Genomic DNA, 13,788 nt, shown 5'->3' with positions numbered 1-13,788 from the left:
CTGGCCATCCACCCCCTCGTGTGTCGCGCTGGTCTTCATAGGTGCTCGCGAACAGCACTTGCCCCAAAAGTCTGATAAGGCTTTATGGGGGATCTTTGTCTTTTTGTGCCTTTATGTACGCATGTATTCCCGTGTGTGTGTGTGTGAGTTAGTTTGTACGGTTGTAGCAGTTGCAGAATAGTTTGCGCATTGCGCTATAAAACCAGTGACCTGAATTAGATTCATGGCCAAGGTTGATATCAGTGGAGATTATCTGAATTGCTACTGGCCGTCCCCTAAGTCAACTCAGCCTTAAATTAGTACTTAGTACAGTATGTAAACATTTTCTGCAACGTGACAGCAAGTGCCGGGAAGAAAATTGTAATTTATGGATTCCTTAAATGGCTAATTGGCCCAATATGTGAACATTATTACATGGGAGGCAGAAGTGTTCAAGCACCCGTGGCCTCGCCACATCGTCCATTGTGTGCCTCCCTAGCCTTAATAGGTGCTCACTAACAGCATTTGCCTCCCAAATATAGAAGACTAAATGGGGAATCCTTGTGTCGGTGTGTGTGTGTATATTGGCAGGCAAGGTACGGTGGAGGGACTTCGATCAGAGCATATACATCGGCAGTACACTGGTGAGGCCTGGTCAGGACCCATACAACCGTAACAAGTTCAACCAGGTGGAGAGCGATAAACTCAAGATGGACCGCAGCATTCCGGACACCCGGCACGACGCGTGAGTCGAGCACTGGCACCACGGTGGTGATGGTCATGCTGGTGGTCTGCCTGGTGATGTTGATGGTGGTCATGGTGGTGTTGATGACGGTCGTGGTGGTGGTCGTAATGATGATGACGTGACATGATTTAGATAACAATAAAATTACGATAATGATGATTTTGATGATGATGGTGTGGCTGATATGACCTCAGTGATGATGTTGATCATATTTGGTACATTGATGATGCTGGTCACAAAGCTGATGACCATTATCGTGATGATTAACCTGACTAGAAGTTGATCCGTTTATCTCAAAATTGGAGACACTACTGTTTTACCAATTGAGCTTTCTACAAAGACATACGTATACTACGGAAACCGCCATTCATGACCGAGTGGCAGACATCCCCACGGCGCTTGTGCCAGGCTCACGGTGCACTTTGAGGCCGCATAAAGTGTCAAAGGCTCGCTGGTAGGAGGTTTGAGATGGGTTTCAGGTCTTGTGGGTTAACTGCCTGAGATGGCTGGCAGGTGCATCGTCTGCACTTTCCGCTGTCCCCAACTTGCTGTGTTAAAGCCCCTGGGGGCTCTGCTCGTCGGCGGTATGAGCGTCATTCTTCAACGGTTTTATTTAGCTTGACATCGTCGTGGTCAAATCCTGATATTCAAAATTTAGTCTACTTCCTGTTGTCCAATCAATTACAAATTTTGCACACGTACTCAGATCCGGTGACAATGCATGCCGGCATCAATTAATCAATTAATTGGCTCTTTTAAAGCAATACAAATTTTGTATGGACGGCTTATTCAATAAATATTTATTTGGGTAGGTCAAAAACGCCGCGGTCCCTAAACTCTGGAATCGCCTCAACCAAGAAGCAGGCGCCACGTGTCTTAGGTGCCATTGACGTACTACTCGACCGTGATTTAGAACGAAGTTGGTAATAAAAACGTTGTTTAAAAAAAAACTTTTTTTAAGGAGTTTATTTTGACTGTCGCTGAAGGGTGGGATACCTCTTAATTGCCGAGTAACGTCTTTTAACGAGCCTCCTCATATAATAAAATAATGAATGTTCCATTGTCTAAACATATCCCGTGCATGAATAGACTCTTGTCGAAAGCATTGTCAGAGGGTTTAACACGTTGGATTTGATGACCAATATTATCCTTTAGAGGTTTTTGGGATGAATCGAGAATAATCCAACAGGTAATGGATATTTATTGTAATTTATATGCATACATTACCCCCCCCCCCCACTGGCCTTCGCACCTGATTGGCTGACAAACGACGACATCACATCATCTCTCTATTTAGCAGGAAACAGCAGGATTTCTCTATAAATCTGGCTGTCGCCTGATGATGCTTGTTGTAAATGAAACGTCGTACTCAGTTTGTAAATATTGTGGTGTTACTCTCCAACACACAAGCGGTGTGCTGTGCTAGTAACGAACTGGCATGTTCTGTTTACGTGACAAACCCTACTAATTGGCTGTGTCGGGTGGTGGCGGGTTTAACGACACATATTTACGTGATCCAACCCAAGAATCTCTTATGGATTGTTAGAGTACCTGCATGGCACCCACAAGGAGGTGGTATCGCAGGTACCAGTTGGTCCACGTCACATGCTGAACTCACCATACCATGGCATCACATCTCTTTTCAAAGCGATATTTGATTAAACTTTTTTACCTACGTGACTTTACCGAAAAAATCTAAGAATATGAATCCTTGCAGTCACGAAAGCTTAAAATCTAGAATTTGATTAAACATTCAAATGCATGGCACACTCCAAGAGAGCGTTCGGAGAGAGATGTCAAATGATGTTGTTAGAGCAAGTCGACCTCGGGGAGGCTCTGGCGAGCCAGCCGCTCGCGGAGACTAAGCAGTGGGAGTGATTTTCCACTCTGGATCGTGTGGAGCTCATAAATTGCGAGCCCATCGACGTCACGATGCTATACACTCACCCCACCGAGCTCTCCCACCCTCCCTCCCTCCCAGCTTGCATGTTAGCAAATGCCACCGAGCAAATTCAATCTAATGGTAATGTATTTTTTGTTATTCAAAAATAAATATTAACGTCAGTAATGATGGCACCATTTAATGTCAAGCCATCCGCAGGGCTCGTTAATTAATTTGACCATGCAGAGTGCAACGTATTTTATTTTGGGTTTAAACTGAGAAAAATACTGTGTGAGGTGGCCAAGGTGGCTTGGGTTGGACTGAGCTGGTAACACTGCGATTATGAGTTTGAATTCAGGCTCCAGCCACCCAGCATTTAGCTCGTTTGCACGCTGCCAAGGTGCAATGGTTAGCGAAGCAAGCATGCAATCCGGAGGTCAACGGATCAATCTCCCGGTGCGGCGGTTTAAGCAATGGGGCAAATTCATTAAATTCCCCCCCCCCCCCACCAGAGTTAGCCGATTGGCAGGTCACGTGTGGTGGGGTAGAGTGTGAGTACCTCTTCCCAGATGTCTGGCCAATGAGGAGAAGACCAAATTACCCTCAAGAGCTCTCTTTCTTGGAGGCCCTTCCCACTAGCAGTGGTGTGAGCCAGCAATTTCTCACTTTAGCTCTACTTTCATTTAATGCAAAATCTTCCTGTTCTCAGGGCTGAATTTTAAGTTTCATTGCCGTGTGATGGAATGCTCCTTGCAGGGGCATGTGTTAGCGCCCAGTGTCAAGTAATTCTACGCCATTATTTTTACTGGGTCATTCTTTCACACAGAGTGGTGCCCTGCTTGCTGCGAGACGTCATAATGGGAAAGCTTTCCCATTATTGGGAAGCCATTTATAATTTTTCAATATTCGTATGTATGTTGAACTTCTTTTGCACCGTACGTAGCCAACCGTGCTAAGCGGAGGTGCCAAATAATCCCATACTTGCAGTAAAATTGGTAATTACATTGGCTAGGATTTTGCCTTGTTTTTATTATTAGGTTAATGGATGTATAAAACGCAACAAACTACTCATACTGTTAATCATTAGCTAAACATTTACAGTGTTGCTGTCCTAAAAGCATCTTATTTTACTTGGCTGAGCTTTTCCCGGCCTAATAAAGGACAAGTGTGCATGTGTTCCACTTCTTGTGCAGCGTTGGCGGTGCTCCTGTCCATTGACAGACGTGGGGGCATTAGTAAAAATACCACGTTTTTAATGTCTCTCCACAGGGCACCAACTGTTGGTGCAATTCATTTTAGCTACCACTAATAAATGATCGGCTGAGTCTTACCCCTGAGTGGTATTTGGGCCGCTGACCCTTTGATTGCAAGTGGAGCTCCCCCACCAGAGCGCCGCCGAACGAGCACATTTGCGCGATCGAGGAATTGGTGTTTCCAATTAAAAGCACAAATTTCCGTGGCTTTGACATTAAGTTGCATCTTGGGGGATGGCACCATCTGGAGAGAGAGAAAAAAAACTGCCCACGAAGTAAAGGGAAAGAAGGCCACCTCGACCATCCATCACGAGTCATGGCCGGAGAAGCCAAGCGTGGACGTGGTGTTACAAGGTGATGAAGGCAGGGGAGTGGGATCCAATGAGGTGGATGAATCTTTCAGCCATGGAGCTACCCCTCAGGCAAAAAGAACTTGATAGAGCTGTGCTTTACTGAACAAGTTACAACCCATTTGAGATTCATGACTTCTTCAGGTGCGAATGTTCACAGTCTGAGAGGACCGTGATATCATTCTTCTTCGTGCCCTTTATTTGAGCCATCGCTCAAGTGGCGGGAGAAAAATAAAAGTAAAAATGCTGCCTGACGACTCGAACGAAGGGAGCGACACTGTGAACTGATGAAGAAGAGGAAAACTGAAGATCAGATAGGATGGGTGGGGGTGGAGGGAGTTTGAGCCAAGGCCCTACCAGTCGGCACAGGACAAGAGGGAGAGAAGGCCCTTAATTTGCTTTGGCAACTCATTTGGGTATGCTGTGTAATTTCTTGGCTAGTTAAACGTATGTAACCCGATTGAGATTGATTATATTTTCATGTCCTTTAATCTGGCGCCCACTGATATTCATGACTTTTGAATGGTCTTTTAAAATAATTACCGCATTTTGATGTATTATTTATTTGTTCTTTATCCGAGGTTTGAGCACAATTGACATGCGTGGCCTTTATTTTAACCATCTTGGGAAGCCATTGGGATTTATGCATGACATTTTCTCTTCATGGCCTGAATTTCTCGATGTAAGGAATCATCGTGATGCAACCACCAGAATCATTATTTATATAGTAATCCTTTATTTAACCATCTAAGTGCACGTTGGGATGCATTATGTTGGGATGCATTATGTTGGGATGCTTTATGTTGGGATGCATTACGTTGGGATGCATTACGTTTGGATGCATGTTTTAACGTTCTGACCTGCCCCTACTGGGCATCTGTGAAATAGAGCTTTATAGCTCATCGGGATTCCTCCAGCAAAAATAAATTTTCTGATTCTGCATTAAAGTAATGCTGTATGTTATTTCACCGATGGATAAAAGTCACCAGCTCCTATCGTTACGAGCAAGTGTGGCGGTAATCGTTTGTGAACTGAACACAGCAGATGTGTGGCTATCTCATCAATACCAAAATAAGGAAAAGGAAACCTAAGCATGTGTTGGTGAAATTAATGTCATCAAGATTTATGAACACAGGCGATGATACATCGTTCCTAAAAAATGTCACAAAAAAAATTTGCGTAAGCATTTATAATAACTTTCCCAGCATTACAATCTGAAGAGAGACATGGATGGGGGGGGGAGGTCTGTCTGCATTTTAATGTGCTGCAGCCATGACGGTTTGACTTTAATCCTTAAGTAAGATAAGCTGCATACTTTTAATATGCATCCATGGTAAATCAGAACTTTGTCTACCGTACAAATGCCGCTGATAAAGTTATTTCGATTTAAGAGTAGACATTTTGAATTTAATTATCTCTGAGCTGTCTTCGTGCTTATCTTAGTTTATCTAATTTCCGGCCATGTATCGCCAATTTGCGCGATGAGGTGTGATTGTGAACTTCACTTTGGCCACCTTCGCCTGGCTCATTACAGCTTTAAACCATGACTCCTCGTAAGAAAGGTGTCAGTTTTGTTGCCAGATAATAGGGAAAAAAACCAATTATCCGCTTTAAACCTATTGTGAAATTCCCAGCCTTCATTACACTTTACGTTTTGCAAAAGTATTTTTGTTTTGTTATACTGTGTGTGTGTGTGTGCGCGCGCACAACGTGAGAAGAAATAGTCTCTTGGTTGTATGGATGTGTTGTGGTATAGAATAAGTAATGTAGTGGCATAGCGCTGGCTGCTGGCGGGGAAGGGGATCTGCGGCTTACAGCAGCCCTGACGTCACCAGGCCACGTGACACACCAGAGGGGATATCTGGAGGAAAGGTCACAGAAGGGGCACGTGGGGGAAGCCCGGGAAGCCGCTGGTAGGTTCTAGAGAGGGGGCGTGGCCGGGGCGGAGCGAGGCCACGCTGGGAGCATAAAAGGGGGCCCTGAGCGAGAGCTCGGGGCTGTCGTATGGAGTTGGATCCCCATCGTGCTGTTGAAGATCGTCGCTGTCATCTCGTCTCCATTGTCGCTGTCGTCTTCACTCGACATTGCGCTGCTAGCCGGTAGTTGACTGTATTTGAAGCTTTCGTGACTGCAAGGATTCATACTCGGTAAAGTCACGTAGGTAAAAATAAAAATAATTTTATTTCTATTATTTCTATTATTTTTTATTTTCACCTACGTGACTTTACCGAAAAAACCTAAGAGAAGGTAGTTGGCTGTCTCGGTTAGCAGCCCACGTAGAGTTGTGTATAAGCGAGCGACAGAAGAGTGTGTACCAGCGTAGGGTGTGTCTTGTGCTGAGGGTGCTCGTTAAATAAAATAAGTGCCTTCAACTCTTAGCGTCTCCAAGTTAGTCACTACAGATGTATGTTGAAGGTTATTGGCACCGTATGTAGCCAACCGTGCTCATCTGAGGTGCTGAACTATGACCCAGCAACCCACGTTCTTCGCCCCCCCCCCCACCCATGATGCACATCGACACCAGGGGCAATGGCTATCCATACCAGATTGATATCTGAGCCTCTCCTAGATTGATTCGGCCTCAAATGAGTACCAGATGTGCTGTTATCAACGCCGACACACTTAAGAAAGTAGTGGTTGGGCATGTGTGGTGCTGTGGCCGGCCTCCATATTCTTGCGTGCCACGCCATGCTTAATAGGTGCTCGCTAACAGCACATGCCTTATCTGTTATTTCTGTCTATACGGTACTGTGTGTACATGTATATGTGCGGAGCGGAAGTGTAGTGGTTAGTGCGCTGTGCTGCAAATCCGGCAACCCGGGTTCGATTCTCGCTCACAGACAAAACAGGTGATAAATATCTGAACCAGTTCTAGCCCTCCCCGAGGTCGACTCAACCTTAAGTGAGTACCTCGTGCAGTGTGTAAACAAAGCCACTGGGGAGACAAAGGCGGCCGGGCGTGGTGTTAATCGCCTACGCCCTTGTGTACCGTGTTGACTTCCATATATGCTTGCTTAACAGCACTTGCCCAAACAGTCTGTTAAAGGCTATACGGGGGATTTTGTCTATATGCACGTGTGTAAGGAGTATCGCATGCATAAATGGATGTATGTTTGTGTATTTGTAGCTGGACACTGGCACACGCGGATGTATAAATTGCTCTGTTGCTTTAGATTAATACAAAACGTGTCCAGGATCCAAAACCCTTTGATTATGGGGCCTTGAATGCTATCTTGTGTGTTCAGCATACCATTTGTTCGTGCGTAATTACCATCACGAGATCGCAGCATCCTACACATTCCTAACACACCATTCAGCCACACAACACCACCGTCACAAACCACCAAAATATATTTGGCGCAGCGCCTTCGAAACCACACCCCCGATGCCCCTTATCCAAGGACAAATCCATTCAATGTGCCCATGTCATCTACCCGTGTCTCTTTAATATTCTGCTCTGCTGCATATATTCCCTTTAATGTGCGTCCCATTCTCACTCCAAACTCCCTGCACCACCACTACCATCCCCCTCCCCATCCCACCCCCTCCACCAACCCAGCCACTTGCACAACCTGCGTGCTTTCTTGCAGCAGAGAGGGGGTTATTTTTAGATGAAAACGTGCGCCGCAGTGGCTCTCACCTTGCGGGCTACGCTCCGCCCCCGGCAGGGCTGCGTACGTGGCGCACCTGTCAGCCGTGATGTTCGTTACAAAAGCAATTCTCCAAATGGTCCCCCCCCCCCCCCCTTGTGCAGGGCCCTCCCGGTGTTCATAGAGTACGGCATTAATCACTCGGGATCATCTGGACAAATAAATATTTGTGCGATTAACATCCGTGGTCGGGGTTGACTCGGCCTATCGTCCTGCCATTGCATGTACTCCCCGTGACCGCGTGGATGTTTCTCCGGCTCTTCCCGGTTTTGATGAGGAGTCATCAAGTGAGCCATCCTCTTGAATTCCTCACTATAACCATCACCTTCATCGTCATCCAATCATCATTATCAAAGGTAATACAAACAAACACGTAGTCCTTTATTATTTATTAGGTAATTATTGTCGTCATTGTAAAACGTCCCCCCCCCCCCCCGCAATGTTCACTCGTACCAGGAACGTAACCACATTTTTCCTATTGGAACAACAAGGTTTCTGTATTCCTAAATTATGCATTTGCAAACGTTGTCAAGAACGTAACCCTCGCGGATAGAGAGGGTTTTTACTGTACCTTAGAAGCACCGGGTGCAGCTTAACTATATATACATTTAAGTGTATAAGTTATGCAATAAATATAAAATATTTAAACTATTTTTTTTTACCTCGTAAGGCCCACTGAGCTATATAGCTCTTTTTCAGAAGCGATCTGGCCACACATTATAGCTCAACTATGTGGCTTTTCATGTGGAAATTTATCGCCGCCAAATACTAAAAATGAAAGTTGATTCTAAATGTAGAGGGAAAAGCCGGAGGACCCGGAGAAAAATCCACGCAACCACGGGAAGAGAGACACAAACTCCAATATACAGCAGGCGTCAGGGTCGGGATCAAACCCACGACCTCCTGTATACCAGGTGAGATAGTTAACATCTCGCCACAGTTTGCCAGCACGGACGAGGTTATTCAGTTTTTTTTCCCGTCCGTGGAAAAAAACATTCTCTAGGAGCCTCTGCTGATCGATGTCTCCCTGCGATACAAAGCCCTAAGTGGCCCTTGGTGCCCAGTGACGATCGGTTCATTCACCCGTGTGCGTAAGCACGCGCGCACGCACACACGCGTTAACCCATCCGGTCGCCCCGCAGCTGCCCCTGCAAGAAATACGTCAAGGGGGCGTGATGCGAAATCAGCAAGGCGCCAGTGGTTAGGTGGGTTTTGGAACGCTAGTAAATCAGAATCTTTGTTTAGACTGGAAGAATCCGATGAGCTACAAATGTCCAGTCGGGGCTCTGGTCAGAAAGCTACAATTGCAAACAATACGATAACTGATGGGAGTGCAAAGTATAGTTGAAAGTTAAGCAGGTCACTAAATAAAAATAAAGTATTTCAGTACACTTTGTGTAAGTACATCAATTCCTGCCGATTTTTCAACACCAATTAGAGGCTAGGGCAAGGCAACAAAACAAAAAACAAAAACAGTCCCAGACCACACCAAGAAAACACAGTCCCTCAATAAAATTGCACTTTAAAGTTGAACTATCAGTTTTTTTTCATGGAAGATTTACGGTGTTAAGGGAGCGGAAAAACAACGTTGGTGCTGCAACAGCAAAGGCTTTTGTCACCTATGCTTGTTCTCGGGATAGTTAAAAGGGCAGGGATCATCGAGCCTCGCGGAGAGAGCCTCCGTGGGACGTGCGACCAGCTGCACCGAAGTTGGAGGGACGTACGGTACAGTCTGTTCTGTAGCGCGGTAGTAGTTGCGCTCCTAAAGAACACCGCGTCATGGAAAAATGGTGTTATGATAAATAATATATCATATAGGGTAAAGCACAGTGCGCGATAGCACGTGAGAGGTGTACGCAGACCGAACAAAGACCGAGGCGCGTGGGTAGCATCTAGAAGCATCCAGCAGCATCCCCCCTTGTGCGATGATGCTACGCCGAGGCAGCCGTACAGCCGCTTATTCCTACTCGCGTGACGTAGTTCTGTTCACTCAATGGCGCTGTATCCAATTCGCATATGCGTTATGAAAAAAAAATTTCCATAATATATTCGGCGCATTATATCCGATTCGGATATTCCCGTTCTTAAAAATAAACACACGTTACGGGAGAACGGGCTGTACGATGAACAACTTATTTCGCGGCGTACGTAGCCCCAACCGTGCCCATGTGAGTTGCCGGGGATTATCGAGCGCTCGCCTTTCCGGTTACCCCCATCATCTGGGCACCACGAGCTCCGTCACTGCCTTGCAGGGGAAAGGGGGGCTGGCACGAGATATGTACAGAATCAGAATATATATGAAATGACAAAAGAGGAACACAGGACATCATTAAAATCGTTAATAAAAGTAAGTTCAGAATAAGACATTAATTACCCATTGAGTTACAGAGCCTTTCTTTAAAGTGGGCTTGTGCAGGACACATCGCTGGAAGATATCATGACTTGTGGCCAAGGGTGTTGGTGAAGAGAATCAGAATTTTTATTTATTACTGGAGGAATCCGATGAGCTATAAAGCTCTCTTTCGCAGATGTCCAGTCAGGGGTGGGTCAGAACGTCATAACAACACGCATTCGTAAAACGCAATAGGAGTGCAAAGTATAGGAAAGGTAAACACGTAACTTTAAAATATATACAAACAAAGCAAAGCTATTTTTAAATTCTTTATATTAAGTTCACTTGCTTGCTTGCGCGCTTACGACCGTGCAAATCTTTCCGTCGTTTTTTAACCCACTTCCCGTGATCCAATCGATTTGACATTTTGCACACAGACTCGTTGTGCGTGACAATTTATTTTCGTGAAAATTTTTGTTCCAAAATTTTACACTTTTTAGGAAAAAATAAATTATATTTAATTACCAATTGCTTAATGGTGGCAGGCAATCATCTGACCCATAGGTGGCAGCCATCTCAAGCCAGAGGACGAGAGGACTCTAGCCGCCACGCATATAAAGGATTTATAGTGAAAAACTTTGTTTTTACGGGTTCATTTTTTATCTTACCAGGTAAGTTCAATTTGTGACCATTCACGGACTCGCAGGTAAAGGGTGTGGCATAGACACAGAACCGGCACCACTGAGATCCTGGGTCCAATTCTGGGTTCCAGCCACCGATTATTAATCACAATCTGTATATACTCTGGAGGAATCCGATGAGCTATAAAGCTCTTTTTCACGGATGTCCATCATGTCCAGCAGTTCTCAAGTTTGCCAACTTGACTGTCTCGGCCCTGTCACCACCACTGGCTGCATGACAAAACCCTCACACTGCCTTCTTGGATTTTCATTTAAATTTGACGAGTTCCAGCACGCTTTGCCGAGTTTGAATGGACACTCTTTGTCGCTGCACTGCGCTGCCCTCCAGTAGAAAAAAAACGCTGCTTGTGGTTAGAACTTAAAAAAAAATGCGTGCACTCACATAGACTGTCTCTCTGTAAGGGAGATGATAACCAATGAAGTTAGCCGCTAGCGCATGGAAACGCACGTACACGCCGTGGGGGGGGGGAGGTGGTGGAATGAGAGGCTGAATTTTGATCACATGGCTTATATATAGGAGTGAGATGGATTGTGGCTTAACAGGGCTTGAGGCAATGACAGTGGAGAGAGGCCATCATTCAGCAGTGGATTGAGAATGGATGCTTGTTGTGGCAATGGAGCACTTTAATAACGGGGGTGCTTGCTGAGGGACGGTTATTACTCCGGTGGAGCCTTTAGGCAGAAATTATTCGTATTGTCAGGCCCAGGCATTGCCTTTGCAGTCTTTCTCCCTTCATTGCAACTGACAGCGAGCACTGACTCAAGTGCACGCACGCACACACATATATATATTCCATGCGGTCATTTGTGCATAAAAAATCCGTTGTCACACGCGGCAAAAAACCGTGGTATTGCCGATTTTACAGATTTATTTCAGGACAGTTTGAGGTGACTGCAGCCCCAGCAGGGGTCGGTTCACTAAGCCGGCACCACTGAATCCCCGAGTTCTAACGCGTGTTTTTGTCACCTGTCATTTCACCGGGTTCTCAAGGTTTTACGAGTTGATGGTCTTGGCCAATTCACCAAAGGTTGCACAAAACCCCATCTTTAAATTCGATTTTTATATTAAATTGGCTAAATTGAACCCCGTGAGTTAAAATATTGGTTTGACTGCCATGCGGTAAACATTCCTCTGTAGGCAAGGGCATGTGTGAAATTCTCTCCCCTGACATGGATAATTATTATCATAATTTATTTACAAGTAATTTACTTAATTATCCAGGAGAGCCACACTGGGTTTTATAGCTTTTTTTAATGTTTGCAACAATGTTAATGATGAGTGTTCATTATACAAGTTGGAGGAAATTGAAGAAACCCCAGGCACGCGATTGGGAGCGACACTCTATGCCCATCCAGATGGCAATTAGGCCATTTGCTGTACTTCCTTTTCCTGGCCAGCCAGGGTATGTCACCCCCTCGTCGCCCATGGGAGTGATGGTTCACGACATTTGTGTAGTGAGCCACTAACCCTCGCCTCCAAATTGCTGGATTTAGAGTCCACATGCATAGCCATCGCCACTCGGATAAAAGAATCAACTTAAAAGTATCCCTGTGTTGTATCTCCTTTTGTGGGCTGTTTTCTCACATGGGGTCAGGGACTGCTCTGCTCGAGTTATGAATCGCCACTTCATCTCAAGACATGACGCCCATGGCATAAATGGAATGAAACGTTGTAAAAGACACAAGAAGATATACATTTTTTTAAAATTCAGGACAGGTCAGAGGTACTTAGCCCTTTGGCTTGAACACAGGGACATACACATTCTGGACATTCCGGCTTAGCTGTATTTTCTCTCTGGGTGATGCTGCTTCGCAACCAGAAGGTCACAAGTTCAAATCCCATTCAAGCGTCGACTCTTGAATTGGATTTGAACTTCTTAATACGTAGAGAACTTCACAACAATTGTTTGGACCGGCTCACCTCCCGGCAGCCTTCCAGCTTGCCTGCTGTTCCCACTCGGCGATTGTGAGATTCACTTTGTGTGAGGGCCGTATTATACGAGCACCGTGTGATTTTGCGAGCACTGCGATTCTAATCCCGCACCTCTGATGAGTATGGTTTGGCTACGTACGGTGCGAAAGAAGTTCAACATATATAGAACGAACGAATTGTGAGAATTTTTTTTTTACTCCGAATACAATTTGACATCATGGTGCTGTGTGGCAGATTTTCCTTGCCACATCCCTAAGCTGTGATTGGCTCGCAAATGGGAGCGGGGCGCTTGTCCCGCTAATCCCACCGGGCAGCAGAGCACTCAGAGTACCGAAAATCACCTGTGAAGGGTAATTCAAACTATGCCATATAGATCTTTTTCAGAAGTGACCCAGCCACAAACGAAGTAGCTTGTCACATGGAAATGTGTCGCAGCCAAATACTCTAAATACCAGGTGAGGTAGTTAACATTTTGCCACCATGGCATCTAACCTTTACCCCTCCCTGCTTACGTCCCTTGCGGAGGCTGCTGAGAGGCGGAGTGCTGAGAGGCGGGGAGAGACGAGTGGCAGAGAGACGAGTGGGCATTGGAGCGCTGTGCTGCGAGCAGCTGCCACCTCGTGAGATGTGACCCACAGGTGGCCCAGGAGGGGGGAGGGGGTTGCGTAACGCGGCTCCCCGCGTGGAGTGGTGGCACAGCTTGCACTCGGCGCCGCACGAGCGTCCTGCATTACGCAAGAAGTGCAAGAGGCTTCTGTGCAGGATGCTCCTCATCTCACCCCTCGATCTGTTTGTATTGCTCTTTAGTTTAGCGTAACCCGATCGAGTGCTCACGTACGCACGGAGGTTTGGCTTCGAGGGCGGAGTCTGCGATGGCCGTGTCGGAAACACTTGAGCAGCGTCAATAAGATCCTGGGTTTCAGATGCCCGTGATATTTAGATTGGGTTAAAATCCAGTGTAGG

General features: G+C 45.9%; 1 protein-coding gene across 1 annotated transcript in view; it reads left to right on the top strand.

Moving 5' to 3' along the window:
- The window catches only part of LOC144943254 (polypeptide N-acetylgalactosaminyltransferase 2-like), a 74,575-nt gene that overhangs the window by 24,117 nt on the left and 36,670 nt on the right, over positions 1-13,788 (top strand). Inside the window, exon 3 of the mRNA XM_078870584.1 lies at positions 571-724. Within this exon, the coding sequence (XP_078726710.1) occupies positions 571-724 (154 nt within the window). The remainder of the gene's footprint in view (positions 1-570; positions 725-13,788) is intronic.

The sequence above is a fragment of the Lampetra fluviatilis genome, chromosome 30, assembly GCF_964198595.1.
Source record: "Lampetra fluviatilis chromosome 30, kcLamFluv1.1, whole genome shotgun sequence".
In the NCBI taxonomy this organism is placed as follows: Eukaryota; Metazoa; Chordata; class Hyperoartia; order Petromyzontiformes; family Petromyzontidae; genus Lampetra; species Lampetra fluviatilis.
The sequence above is the reverse complement of the archived record's forward strand: the minus strand, read 5'-3'. Positions and strand labels throughout refer to the sequence as shown.